This window comes from Musa acuminata, chromosome BXJ1-10 (genome assembly GCF_036884655.1).
Source record: "Musa acuminata AAA Group cultivar baxijiao chromosome BXJ1-10, Cavendish_Baxijiao_AAA, whole genome shotgun sequence".
In the NCBI taxonomy this organism is placed as follows: domain Eukaryota; kingdom Viridiplantae; phylum Streptophyta; class Magnoliopsida; order Zingiberales; family Musaceae; genus Musa; species Musa acuminata.
In genome coordinates this window covers 32,513,036-32,526,397 of record NC_088336.1, presented here as the reverse complement: position 1 = coordinate 32,526,397, position 13,362 = coordinate 32,513,036, and the positions used below count along the sequence as shown (strand labels likewise).

The following is a 13,362-nucleotide window of genomic DNA, read 5'->3' as shown; positions in this document are numbered from 1 at the left end:
GAAGGTTCTGGAGAGCAGACGAGGGAGTCAACCGTAGGATCTTGACGATTCCGAGACCAACACCAATGACACCATACTGCAAATGCTATTTTATGACGGAGTCACAGACCGCTCTTTTGCTTTGCATTTGTCATGTTATCACTAATTGTTATTATCAATTAGAACGTTAAAATTATCTTTTTATCATTTGTTTTCGTATTTTTGTTGGTAAAATCGATGATGTTAGGATAAATAAACCTAAAGATTTTTCCTTTATAACTATAGGAATATCAATATAATTTTTAAAAATACAAGGATCAAAATATTAAGGTAGCCAAGTATAGAAATAATACGTAATTACCCGCGTAGTACCATTGCCAAATCGGTATTTCGTTCCGTGTCCAAAGAATCCTAAGATCCACTGCGACACTTCCTACCTCCGTTTTCCCTCCTCTTTGGGGCAGCCGAGGCCAGCGCCGCTTTAACCTCTTCGTCCCCTCCATTGTCCGCTCCAGCCTCTCGCCGTTGCACCGGATTAGCCTCGCCGGCGTGCCGCTTCGTCCTTGCCGTTCCGCCTCAACATTATTGATGGTGACCTCGCTTTCATTCGAACTTCTCATTTTGCGCCTTCTTGAATCTTGAATGCATATAATAACCGTATGATTCTTGATCGTTAGTGTTTTGATTTATTCCTCGTTCAACTTCGTTGGCCTTCGGCTCGAAGCATCCACCATTAATGGTGTGCTGCTCAACCTCACTGCCATGGCTTCGCCCCGCATTCTTGGTGGTGAACCCCTCGCCATTTGAATTGTCAATTTTTTTGCTTCTTCGTGAATCTTGATTAATATGTTATCCCCAAACCATATTGAATTTTAGGGTTCTTATGATTGCATACATGTTCACTTGTGTTGTCTTCAACTCGAAGAATAAATGTTTTATTTGAATAGAATCGTGGCCTCAACTTCCCAAATAGGACAAGAGTTTAACTCAAGAGGTGCGTGTGAATTTGTGTATGTTTGTGCATGAACAATAAAAGAAAGTTTTGTTAATATAAGTTGCTAATCACCTAACTTTAACACTAGTAAGTTGCTTTCTATCTCAAATGGTTTTGTAGATGTTTGCACAAGTATAAAATGGAGCCAAGAAAGTCATTTGCTTCGGTCACCTTAGGGGAGGAACTATTCAATTTTTCACATGTATTATGTGGTGACTTCTATGATTATGTTAAGTTAATTTGAATGGTCATTGAGCAATGTACTGAAGCAAGACCAAGAATTTTGCTCTTTGGAGTGACTGCTTCAGTAGTGAGAGGACAACTGTATCTCTAAATAAAGTTACATTAACAAGCATATGAAGTAGTGTACTAGCAAGTAACTGAATTGCTTTTTGAAGTTCATACTATACTTGTGTTGAGAATGTGTGAAGGTTTTGAGCTCCCAGCTTGTTGGTTTGTCATTGTATTTTAATGAATGTCAAGACAAACTAATATATCATGATGTGTAACTTTTTTAAAATTTTCGGATACTTGCTTGATGTGTTTATATTCATACCAATAACTGTTCATATGTAACTCAACAGGATGACAAGAGAATTACCCCTGCTAGAGGAAATATGACAAAATTGTCTTCAGCTAGCAGTTTGGAATGCCGCTGCTGCTGCTGCTGCTTCTGCTCTAAAATACTACTTATATTACGATACATGCATGTGGTCAAAGTTTTTCATGTTAGAATTTCTTCTTCATAGTTGATATTTGTTAAGCTGACTGATATTTGCATCATTGAAGCAAAGTAAATTACCATCAGGATCCACCTTGATGCATTTGGACGATAGCTATGAATGGTTGTCCATCTTCTGGTCATAATTAGATTGCCAATCTAAATAACTAATACAGTTTTTATATATGATCTAACATTCTTATCTATGAGAATCTTTACAATGTAGCATTTATCTAGTCCAACTGTTGTGCTTCTAGTTATTGTTGAACCTTTCCATACTTCAGGTGAAATATCTGGAACTATAACTGCACCACTCGATTTGATGAAGATGAGATTAATGGTTCAGGTAACAAGTTCTGCATGTCTTGTTTCTGTGTACAAGATCCATGTCTGAATGTTTCAGCAAACCAGTACAAGGGGCCTTTTAGGCTGTGCTCAAGTAATTATGAGAGAAGAAGGGCCCAGCCACTTTCTTAATGGTCTGATTGTTTCTGTGTTTTCTGCCTGAATCATTTTTACCAGACTGCATCTTCTCATATTATGCTAGCAATGAAGAAGTGATAGAAAATTACTGATTTCTGCGCTGCCATGTGTAGATCTTGCATGGTAATCTTTAGTAGAATCGATTTACTCTGCAAGTTATATTTTAGAATCCAACTATTTTAGAAGATGGTCAACTATTGAGAGTTATATTTCAAATGCATCAAGATATATCTTGTTTGGTGAATCTTATATGGATAATTTTTAATCTCTGAATTCTTTGGTGAGTAACGATCTTGTTTCATTTTCATAATATATGTCACTATTTATTTATTTTTGTTTTGGAGTTTGATTTTCTAGATTATAAATTTTAATAAATTGGTCTTGTTGAAGGGAAATTTTTTATCAATCATTGGCAACGCTATACACGCAGGGACTAGCCTTCGTCTATGGTGTGGGTCCCGCACTGCCCCACCTCGTCCACCAATGGTAAGAGGGGTAGCTAATCTGGTGACGGACTGAACGGGAAAGAAGACTAATGCTCTGCTGATTTTTCTATATCTCCTCCTGATGGACGGATGAATATTGGCGTTGATGATTTATTTCCGACCGTCCGATCATCTAATAGCTAAACATTCTGGGTGATCTTATTCTCCTATTTTTAGAGAAAGGCCGCCGTCTCATTGGCTTCCACTTCCCCATTTGCGATCGGTGTCAAGGGCGATAAAGGAGAGCCGGCGGCGCCTTGGGTGAGAGACAGAGGAGGGCGAAGATGAGCGGAAACGGGGTGAAGAAGGTGGCGGAAGTGGCCGCAAAGGCGACTAAGTCGATCGATTGGGACGGCATGGCGAAGGCCCTCGTCTCCGACGAGGCCCGCAAGGAGTTCGCCAACCTCCGCCGCGCCTTCGACGAGGTCAACAGCCAACTCCAGACCAAATTCTCCCAGGTACAGGATTCCCTCTCCCCCGAATCCCATTCCAGCCCGAGTGCGGCCGGATCTAGGTTTTCTTCTTGTTCTTTTTTTTTTTCCTTTCTTCAATCTGCCATGTTCTTCTGGTCTTGCTCTATTTTCCTGTTTCTGATGCTTTTAAGAGATGTTTAACGGTAAGATCTTTAGGTTGATTGATTGGATCATGGCCCCGATCTAGACTATCTGACTTTTTAGATTTCTGCCATATTGATAAAGGGCTTTTAATCTAATGTGATATGTAACCAATGCGAACAAAATAACAAGAAATTGGAGACGCCGAGATCGTTGCCGCAATTTGTTCTTTCTCATATCCTTAATTTCTTAAAAAAGAAAAGTCTTTATCTTCTTTTCGTTTTTTCCTTTCAAGCATTGTTGTCTTAACATAGATTTTTTTCCCTAATGAAGTTGTTGTTCACCGATTAATTTAAAACAGATCTGCAAAAGAACAGCAGTTTTAAGTCTCTTGAATGACGTGTGCATTCTTATTTAATCTCATGCCTTTCACTACTTGAATGTCTATTTTAGAAACAGTTGGTGAACACGTTATGGAGGACTAAAGTTTGAAAAAACATGGTTCAGAATATTTAACACAGATAGTTGAACAGGTCTAAAGGCTTCTCGCAATACATATCTGACGGAACTATGGAATTTGATCTGTATAATGAGGTGAATCTATTTCATGAAGTACCTAAACTTATTGCATTCATGCTTCCCAAAGGATCATGTTTGGAAAGTTTATGATTCCAAGTGTTTCAAACATTCTAAAAATTCTTCCTGATAGCAGAGCACCAAAGACCCTAACTATAGTGTAATATATGTTTCTTTACCAGGTTTCTGGGATTTTACCTCTAGAACTAGATGCCTCTGTAATTTATATTTCTTTTCTAGTGTAATACAATAATGAACAATAAGTTATAGCTCTTGTTGAGGATAAATAACTAAAAAATCATTTAGGATGAGATGGATGTGACTAAAAGAGCTGTGGTGTTAGACTAGGTGAGCAAATTGTGATTCGTAGTGCCAAGATATGTAGGTCTAAGAAAAATTTATTAGAAATTTTAAGATTGATTTATTGCTCTTAATTTGACTAGTGATGTTGCCCTCAAATGGTAGGAAAAGAGTTGTATAGCCAAACCCAGATAGTTGAGATATTACAGTTTTCATTGTTGTATTTACAGAGAGATACAATGACAAACATAAATGATGGTAAGCACACTCTTAGCATTCTTGATAATGTTATCTGCAATGTTTGTCCCTTGTGATTCCATAAATTAAATTATTGATTGTTCTTTGTGATCCATAGAATTTGAGTTTCTTGGTACTGTTGGAGAAGTAGATCATTATATTTGCCAAATATTTTAATAATTGGAGGTAAGTCTCTTTCACTTGACATTGCTTTGCTAGCTTTATAGTTCATAAATATATATATATATATATATATATATATATATATATATATATATATGGGAGGGCTTTAGTGAATTGAATTGGATGGTGGGCGGGCTTACCATATGTATGTATGTAGAGAGAGAGAGAGAGAGAGAGAGAGAGAGAGAGAGGAGGGTCAGGTGCAGCAAGTGAGAGAGAGGGGCATGGGCAGGCTTATAGTGAACTGAATTGGGTGGTGGGCTTACCATCCAGTTTAAGCCTATTGTAGGCCAAGTTCACAGGGGTTACCGATGGGTAACAAGCGGTGAACCTTGTACCAGAACCAGATTGTGCTAAAAGGGGTGGTCTGCATCCTGCTTCACTTTTGGACACCCAGCTGGTATTTACTGGGCCAGGCAAAAGTGCAGTCCTTTATCTGATATTTAATATTTTCTATTATTCTGTGAGGCCATATTGCTGATCATTGTTGAATCAAGGAACTCTGTTATCTTTTTTACTTTTCTGGCACCACCCAACGTATAGATTGAGGTTTAAACCAATCACCATTCATATATGTAGTCTTAAACTGCTGCTTTATACATGTAGCCTTTCATCCAAATGTGAAGATTAAGTTTCGGATGTTGTTGCACCAATGTAAGTTTCTTCATGTAAGTTCTTGAAAGTTGTCTTGTTCTGAAGAAATGCACATCAGTCCAAGGATTGCCAAGCCAATGTGTTTTACATGCTTGTGGGCTTGATACATCTTGCACACCGTTCCATAATGTGTCACCTCTGGTCTGACCATTTTCAGAAAAAAATGTACTTATGTGCATACTAGACATTTTACATGGACAATTTACACCGTGCCTGTAAATTTTATGCGATAACTAGTGTGAATATGATTTGCATCATTCTTGCATGCATTTGTTGTATAAGGTTGTACATAATTTGGGTTCATTATTTGTACATCATGATTATTGCCCATGACTAGATTGTTAGATTTACTTATTACCTCTTCCTTTGTCATGAGATCTTCTTTTAGTTAATTCTGTTTATATTTTGAATTTTAGGTTGAATGATCAATTGTTGTTTGGGTTTATCTTGGCATGTAATATGATGGTACTGACATCATGGCTGGTTATATGTTTGTGACCTTTTGCCCATGTTTTCAGTCTGTGATCTCGTTAGAAACAACACATCCTCTTTGATTGTATATGTTTATTATTTTATCTTTCAACGAATGAGGGAATAATAAATACTTTTTTTGTCTTTTGTGAATCACAGGAACCTGAACCTATTGACTGGGAATATTACAGGAAAGGAATTGGGTCGCGCTTGGTGGATATGTATAAAGAGGCTTATGAAAGTGAGTCCCATAGCCTGATAACCTTCGTCCAAAGTTGAAAGATTTCATTATTATCTCATTGAATGGAGGCTTTCTTATGTCAATGTGTACATGAATTATGATTTTAGAAATGTCTGAGTCAGTAGCAAGTTGTGAACCATTCTTCAGTTAAGAATCTGCTGATTCTGCTCGCATAAGTAGCACGGCATATCTTCCTGAGCTTTTATGCAGTGAATTTTTATTGGATAGGATTTATGCTGAATATATTAAGAGTAGAGTGCGTTCAATAATTTTGATTGAATAAGAAGATTGAAGCCAGTGTATATATTATTAGAGTGATTGAATTGAAATTTTCTTCAATAAAGATCTTACATCCAGTTGACAGTTAAAGGCAATAATGTGAATATGGTGAACAAATATTTTTATATAATTTTGTGATGGCTTCCCATTTTATATTTGTTTCTTCTTGCTGAGATTCAAGGTTTATCTATAATTTCTAAAACCGGAGGCAGTTTATTTTATAATAACTTCTTTTATTGCGTGTATGAAAGTTTTAGTTTTATTTTTATTTAAGTTTGAAAACTCATTTGTTAGTCACAAGCTGATCAAATAAGCCTTTATATCTGCCATCTGGTTAGTATTAATGCAAAAGTTCTCATTATGTTATATAGCAACCATATATTGTGCCACAAATAAATGCAATCTAATGTGATTGATCATCTTCTCATTTATGAACTTACTGCATCTGCAGATAGGGCTTGATGACATACCTTTTTCAGTTCTCTTCTGTAATCATAATAGATCTATTTTGCCAAATGTTTGTGTGCCTGGATTTCATTTCCAACTTTTTTTTCCAAAGAGATCATATCGTACACAAGCTATTTATGTCTTGGGTAATTTAAAAGAAGAATTAGCTAGTTTTCAATCTCTTTTTTGTTTCAATCACTTGGCTGAGATGTGAATGCACTCAGTTGATGATCTGAACTCTTGTTCCTTTATTTGTTAGTGTGCTTCACTACAACATTGATGGCAACTCATAAAGTCTCAACTATTTATGGTCTGATACACGGATGATATGACAAAAATTTAGGAAATTGGTTATCTAAACTCTTAATGGAAACATGTGGATTAAGGAAATAGATGCTTACCGTATCATTTTTCGTGATGCATTCTTTTTGTCTGGCATCTTTTCCATCACTTAACAAGTACACTGAGTCACATAGAGTTCTTCATTTGCAGGCATAGAGATCCCCAAGTATGTTGACACGGTGACTCCTGAATACAAGCCCAAATTTGATGCCTTGGTGAGAGATATCTATCATATTGATCCTTTTGTTCTTTCTTCTGTTGTGTTCTAATCCACGAACTGTGTGAATTTTTGGGTTTTCATGAAGAATTTGTGGAGTAACACAGCCCTTGGATATTTTTTATTTTGATATGTGATCTTCCTTTGAGTTATGTGCAGCTGGTTGAGTTAAAAGAAGCAGAAAAACAATCATTGAAGGAATCAGCACGATTGGAGAAAGAAATAGCTGAAGTTCAGGAGATGAAGGTGAGGACCAGCATTTCCCCAGAGTCATTTACCACAGATGTGTTTCTGCTATATAGGTAATGTTATCTTTATTGATTGTATTTATAACACTTGTTATGGTTGCAGAAAAAAATAAGCACAATGACAGCTGATGAGTATTTTGAGAACCATCCTGAGCTCAAGCAGAAGTTTGATGATGAAATTCGAAATGATAATTGGGGATATTGATGTCAGGGAGGTTTCCTTCAGTTGCTGGGAACGTCATGGGAATTTTAATAAATATATCTTGGTGCCCTGTACATTGGAATGGAACCAATGTGAGCAGGTGATATGTTTTTTGTCCTTGAAATTGGAAATTTCTCATTGATGTTGTACTTTCATCCTACTCTTTGGGATCTCGGTTTAATAATTGCCTTCATTTTGTTGGTCATTAGCCAATAACTTTGTTCGATGGTTCTCTTTAGACAAATGGGATCATCTGCCCACAAGCATGGTGAGCTATTATTCTCTCTTGTCTAATATTTGCCCACCTTGATGAACAAAAAAAGTTCATATACTTGCATGGGTAGACAAACCATTGTAGGGTGTTTGCTGTGTTGGGGCTTTTAGAAACTGCATTTATGATACCAAATTCGCTCAGATTGCCTCGAGTGCTCGAATGGACATCAATTCTTTAGGGTGCCAACTTACCGTGTTTTCAAAGTTGTTATTTTTAGTTTTATATTGGTAGCTCTCTCTTGATTTATATATCTGCAATCAAGTTTTCATGCTCTGCAACAATATCAGAAAAATTGGTTTGCGTTCAGGTTTTTGACACTGATTGATCGAAACGGGGTTGTTAGTTTTTAAGATACTGTCTGCGAACATATTTGTGTAATTCATACCATTGGAAACTTGTCTCTTTTCGTCTGCTTCTGTCGTGGTAGTTTGAATAATGTCATTTGGTCAGTTGAAGTGTTATGGTATGCTTATTTAAGATGCTTTGGTAATCATTTATTTCTGTATAAAGGTCATGCTGTCTTCATGTGCATACTCTCTAGATTACATTACTACTTGTCCTCCTGTGAGAAAGGGATATGATTTTTCTAATAACTTATGAGACTGTTGTTGCCTTTGGTGTATTCTCCTCCGAGAAACCCGATAAAAGATGAGAGGTTTCTAATCGTTTGCTCTTTCCTCGAGAATAAGGTCGTGTATTGAGAAGCGAGTACATCATGCGCTCCTCACCGACAGAGACCTCATTCCTTGGGCTCCCACCCGCTACTAGGAGGATATGCGAATCCATGGACTACTCTCCTAATGACGATGGAGGCGACCGTGAAAGGACCGGTGGTTTCATGGCCGGGTCTCAGGATAATCAAATCTGATCCGCCTTCACCCTGATTAACGGTTGAAAAAGGGTCGATGGGACGTGTAATCATTCCAAGGGACAAGAAATGATTGAGGTGTTCCACTCCCCTCATCACCTCCGTGTCACATTCCTGGCGCCCTTTTATCCTTTTATCCCTTGTGGCTTCTGCCAGTCTCCCACCCAACCCAGGATCTACGCGGGTACAGAGTTGGTCTTAGGATGCCTGTTACATCGTTCGTTCGGGAGCCGAATGTGTTGCCCCCGTGGCGTCTTTTGTCCATGGATTTTGTTGGGGTGAAATTTCTGCCCATCTGCTGCTCCTTTTAGATCCGCGATGATGGAGCCTCTCACGAGAATACTATTTTGAATCGATCTGAAATCATAGTTGATCGATTTGGAGCGAATGAAAAAGAATAAAAATAATTTCATTCTAGCAAATCAAAAAAGCTGGAGATGGTTTTCAAGAAGCTTGCTTCGACGACTAGGAATCATTTTGGGGCTCATCGACCGAGGCAAAAGTGCAGCTCACATGTCGGTACTCATTAGGGAGACGGGTGACGGGAGTTTTGTGGGAGATGATGGAGCTCATCAACCAAGGCATAATAAAGCGAGTGGAATTTGAGCTCACATCAATGATGCTGCTTTCACCGCCGGTGGAGATTTGCACCACAAGATCTTCACCATCATTGCCTTCGTATATAGGCCGTGCAAAAGGCAACCCCTACCTGAGTGCACATCTACGTATCACATGTGCGCGTCCCCTTCTCTCTCTTTTAACCGTCTTCTCATCTAAAAAGCCTGAAACCATTCAAATCATTGCCTGATCCATTTCTATTGCATTATTTCTCCTCCCCCACCCTAATTACTCTTTTTTGTATTTGTTACATGTTTTATGTATGTTCCCTAGAAATTTGATCGTATATTCATAAACTGTAAAATCAATACACGAGTATCCTATCAATTATTTTCATAATACATATATTAATATGATCGTCTACTAATCATAATTTCATTGGTGATGTTAATCGTTTTCAAAATTAAAAAAATTATTATTATATCAAATAATATATATGATGCTCACGTTAATTCAAACAATATAGTTGATATCTTTTTTTTTTTTCCCTCATCATTTATTGCAATAATGTTATAGTTTCTATTTTTGTATGAATTAGTTGTAAAAATACCATTAAAATTGTATGTATTAATCTCATTGTTTTTGTGTGCTAAACAACTTCTTTTTTTTTTTCTGAGGCTAGCTAAAAGAATAATGATAATGAATTAATAATTCATCTGATGTCATGGAATGTCAACCATGATTCCTGGCTCCGGCAAGACTGCACTCCTTGGCTTCATTTCATGAAGGATGAGAATGAGACCACAATTCATAATCCTTCTTCGTGGTATCCTCAATCATCTTCATCGTCTTAAAAGGTGTGTGTTTAAAGCGCCAGAAAAGAAACTCCGAATCCAAGGCGAAGATGGTGTTAGGTAGATGTTGGCCGTATCAGCACACAACGTAGAGCTGCGAGATCCAGTTACTGTTCCTCACCTGCGCTATGTGGTTTCATCAGTCCCGAGGGTTCCATCTCTCCTTCTTTTAGGGTTCGTCACACTGTTGAGCCGTGCTCATGAACAGTTCCCGGATTCCGCAGGGCTTGCATGCGAGCGACATCCCCGAGTCGCATACATATACACATGTCATCGGTATTGGCTACCTTCCGCAGACTCCAAAAAGGTCTTTGTTCTTCTCATGGCTTGTCATACCTTACACCACATTCCCTTGTCCCTTGCGAGGTAGGAAGGGATCAGGAGGAGATGTTTCAACCTGCCACTGCCCGTGGAGTGCTGCCGAACCAAGGTTGGGTGGGCAGTCCAGAGATCATGGTGACTTCCCACATGGGCTTCGACCTCCGTGCATCACCTCCCCCCCCTCTCCTCGGCTCTCCTTGCTTTGCTGGTGGTGGTGGCGTTGCTGCTTCGCATCCGAGGGGAAACCTCCTTCCCTTCCCTACAAAACATGGAGATGGCAATCGCCCAGCTCAACTCGGAGCTTCCTCCTCGAGTAATGTACGGTAAGAACTCCTGAGAAGTAGAATTAGTGTTCTTCGTTTAGCATCTCTCTCGTGCTAGGGTTTTCTTTCTGCCTGATTAGGCCATGGCCTGAAGAGGATGCATCGAACAAGAAGGAACTATTAGCTGGAAACAAGAAGAAGAAGAAGAAGAAAAAGAACAGTTTTGTAGGCAATGAGAACATGGTCAGCAATCTATCAATCGGTGCTACAAGGAAGAAGAAGCTGAAGGTGAGGAAGAAGCTGAGGGAACCAAGGTTTTGTTTCAAGACAATGAGCGATGTGGATGTGCTAGATGATGGTTACAAGTGGAGGAAGTATGGGCAGAAGGTTGTCAAGGACACCCAACACCCAAGGTACATATGCATGCTCATATAAACGCATACCTTGCTCTCTTTTTTCTCCTGTTTCTCTTCTCTCTCACATCTGGTGGAAATCCTGAGTGGCTTAACCCTGACAACAACAAAGTTCATTTCTTATCTACGAATAGTATCTTTACTTCTTAATCTGTGCATTTCTAGTCTATCGAAGCAGTACAAGATTAATCTTGTGTTGCTTTAGTCTAACCATTTGGACATTTAACTTCTTGGAAGTAACTTAGAACTGCACCAACAGTGTTCCTCAGACAGATGACAAAATTAATGAGGCCTTATTCAATAAAGTAAAACTACATGTAGATTCCTATTAATTCATTGTTGGTGAGGAATCAAATTTGCAATTAGTTCGGTTGTCTCTGTCAATATGTCAATCTGCAACCATTAGTAGCCAAAATTTAGAGACTGCTCACCTTTTTCTTTGCTTGAAAGAAGCAGCAATGAGCCCTATTCCAACTTGAATGAATTAAACCATGTCAAGATGTTGAACACAATAATAAAGATTGTGTTTTTACTTTTGTCTTTCTCAAAATCAAACAAGAAGCTAAAAAATTAATGAGTAACTGGTTCCATGATTTAGACTATTTTTAAACCACTAAAGATTGTTATTTTATGTTATAATGCTCAGGAAAAGATTAGCATGATATGTGAAAATGGTAATGGTTAATGACTAAACCTTGATATTATTCTCTTGTCTTCTCTTGACTGATTGCCCTTTTTCTTAGGTTCTGTTGAAATGAATTATGGGATCCACTCTTTTCCCTCTACAGCAAGCTTCATAATTACACACAATAGGGTAATGATTTGTGCATATATATACATCATATTCAATATTTTTTGGTGGTTTTTTTTTTTGGCATACATTAATCATTAAAGTCGAAGTCAAAGAATCACTTGTATCATTAAAGTGATGTGGTCAGTTAATAGTTCCCTCTAAAACTGTAATAGAAACATTAAGTATGATAGGCTAATTAATGTACTTTGGTGAGTAACAGAGTTTGGTGATTGAAAGCTCAACAAAAGGTAAGTTCATCATTTTGATATAATTGTCAATATCAAACGAACACTGACATATCTTCTGAAACAATTTCATGTCCATGACTTCATGCCAATAATGACTTCTTATTTGCTAGATTGTTTGACTGCTCCTTTATCATGTCAGCTTTCTGCAGCCCTTCCAAACAAAGTGACATCCTTTACCCTATCCACCTTTCACAAGAGTACATAAGAGTTATGCAGGACTGAGAGAACCCTTTCCAAGATTAAACAAGTTTAAGCTGCAATTAAAAGCCAGTAAGTAAAAAGAGTCATGTGATGTTTTGCCATGAACTTAAAGCTTGGGATCAGAAGGAATGATGATGACCCTCATTGTCCGCATGTCATTTGGTTAACCAACATGGAATCTTTGCTTTCATCATTGTTGGCTGCTGCTTCCCACAGCTTAACTAACCATGCAGTTAATTCAGCATGGAATCTCCATGTTCTTGAGGTGATAGGCTTCTCCATCACATGATCGAGTTGGTGCGAAGAAGAGTTCATGGCATTGCAATGATGCCTCCTTCTACCTTGTGGCCCCAACTGGTGTTGGCAATCGAATGTGCTCTCGTTATAGGAATGGCTGGGATCGATAATTCGCGAATCTTGCGTTCAAAAGGACGAGGTGGAAGATGAACAAAAGTGCATTGCCGTGACCCGATCCACAATCCATGCAATTATTACCGTCTCCTTTGATGGTGTGAAGGTTTCAGTGAGGTGAAGGTACCATTGACGATGATTTGTTCATCTGCAGGAGCTACTACCGGTGTACGCAGGGCGATTGCCGTGTGAAGAAGCGGATCGAGCGGCTGGCGGAGGACCCGAGGATGGTGATCACTACGTACGAGGGCAGGCATGCACACTCTCCCTCGCACCACGAGGAGGAGTCCCAGGCTTCTTCCAAGCTCAACCTGTTCTGGCAGTGACCGTGTACATACATAGCATTGATGCGTCGAGTGAATGGCTAGAAACATATGCGCTTATCTTTCTCGTGTGTTGGAACTCATGATCTGCTATGATGGATACCGTGATTCAAGTATTTGAAGCTGATATAACCTTGAAATCTCTTGATGGGTGCTAAAAGTTTGAGTGTCACTACCACCAATGATATCTTAGTGCCCATAGCATCACTTATTCCATTCCCA

General features: G+C 38.5%; 2 protein-coding genes across 2 annotated transcripts; both read left to right on the top strand.

Annotated features, from left to right (window-relative positions):
• The first annotated feature begins 2,818 nt into the window (after positions 1-2,818).
• LOC103969373 (ATP synthase subunit d, mitochondrial) lies at positions 2,819-7,818 on the top strand. The gene is made up of 5 exons (XM_009382878.3): positions 2,819-3,120; positions 5,797-5,878; positions 7,097-7,161; positions 7,323-7,409; positions 7,515-7,818. The coding sequence occupies exons 1-5, from the start codon at positions 2,947-2,949 to the stop codon at positions 7,614-7,616; spliced, it is 510 nt and encodes a 169-aa protein (XP_009381153.1). The 5' UTR covers positions 2,819-2,946; the 3' UTR covers positions 7,617-7,818.
• Positions 7,819-10,455: 2,637 nt separating this feature from the next.
• Positions 10,456-13,300, top strand: LOC103969372 (WRKY transcription factor 28-like). The gene is made up of 3 exons (XM_009382876.3): positions 10,456-10,811; positions 10,892-11,164; positions 12,972-13,300. The coding sequence occupies exons 1-3, from the start codon at positions 10,555-10,557 to the stop codon at positions 13,141-13,143; spliced, it is 702 nt and encodes a 233-aa protein (XP_009381151.3). The 5' UTR covers positions 10,456-10,554; the 3' UTR covers positions 13,144-13,300.
• Positions 13,301-13,362: the final 62 nt, after the last annotated feature.

Bases quoted from the DNA above. Each gene is read 5' to 3' on its own strand.
- LOC103969373 (XM_009382878.3), top strand. From the start codon at position 2,947: ATGAGCGGAAACGGGGTGAAGAAGGTGGCGGAAGTGGCCGCAAAGGCG. The intron at 5,879-7,096 runs GTGAGTCCCATA...CTTCATTTGCAG, and splicing joins GTATAAAGAGGCTTATGAAA to GCATAGAGATCCCCAAGTAT. The intron at 7,162-7,322 runs GTGAGAGATATC...AGTTATGTGCAG, and splicing joins AGCCCAAATTTGATGCCTTG to CTGGTTGAGTTAAAAGAAGC.
- LOC103969372 (XM_009382876.3), top strand. From the start codon at position 10,555: ATGTTTCAACCTGCCACTGCCCGTGGAGTGCTGCCGAACCAAGGTTGG. The intron at 10,812-10,891 runs GTAAGAACTCCT...CTGCCTGATTAG, and splicing joins TCCTCCTCGAGTAATGTACG to GCCATGGCCTGAAGAGGATG. The intron at 11,165-12,971 runs GTACATATGCAT...GTTCATCTGCAG, and splicing joins AAGGACACCCAACACCCAAG to GAGCTACTACCGGTGTACGC.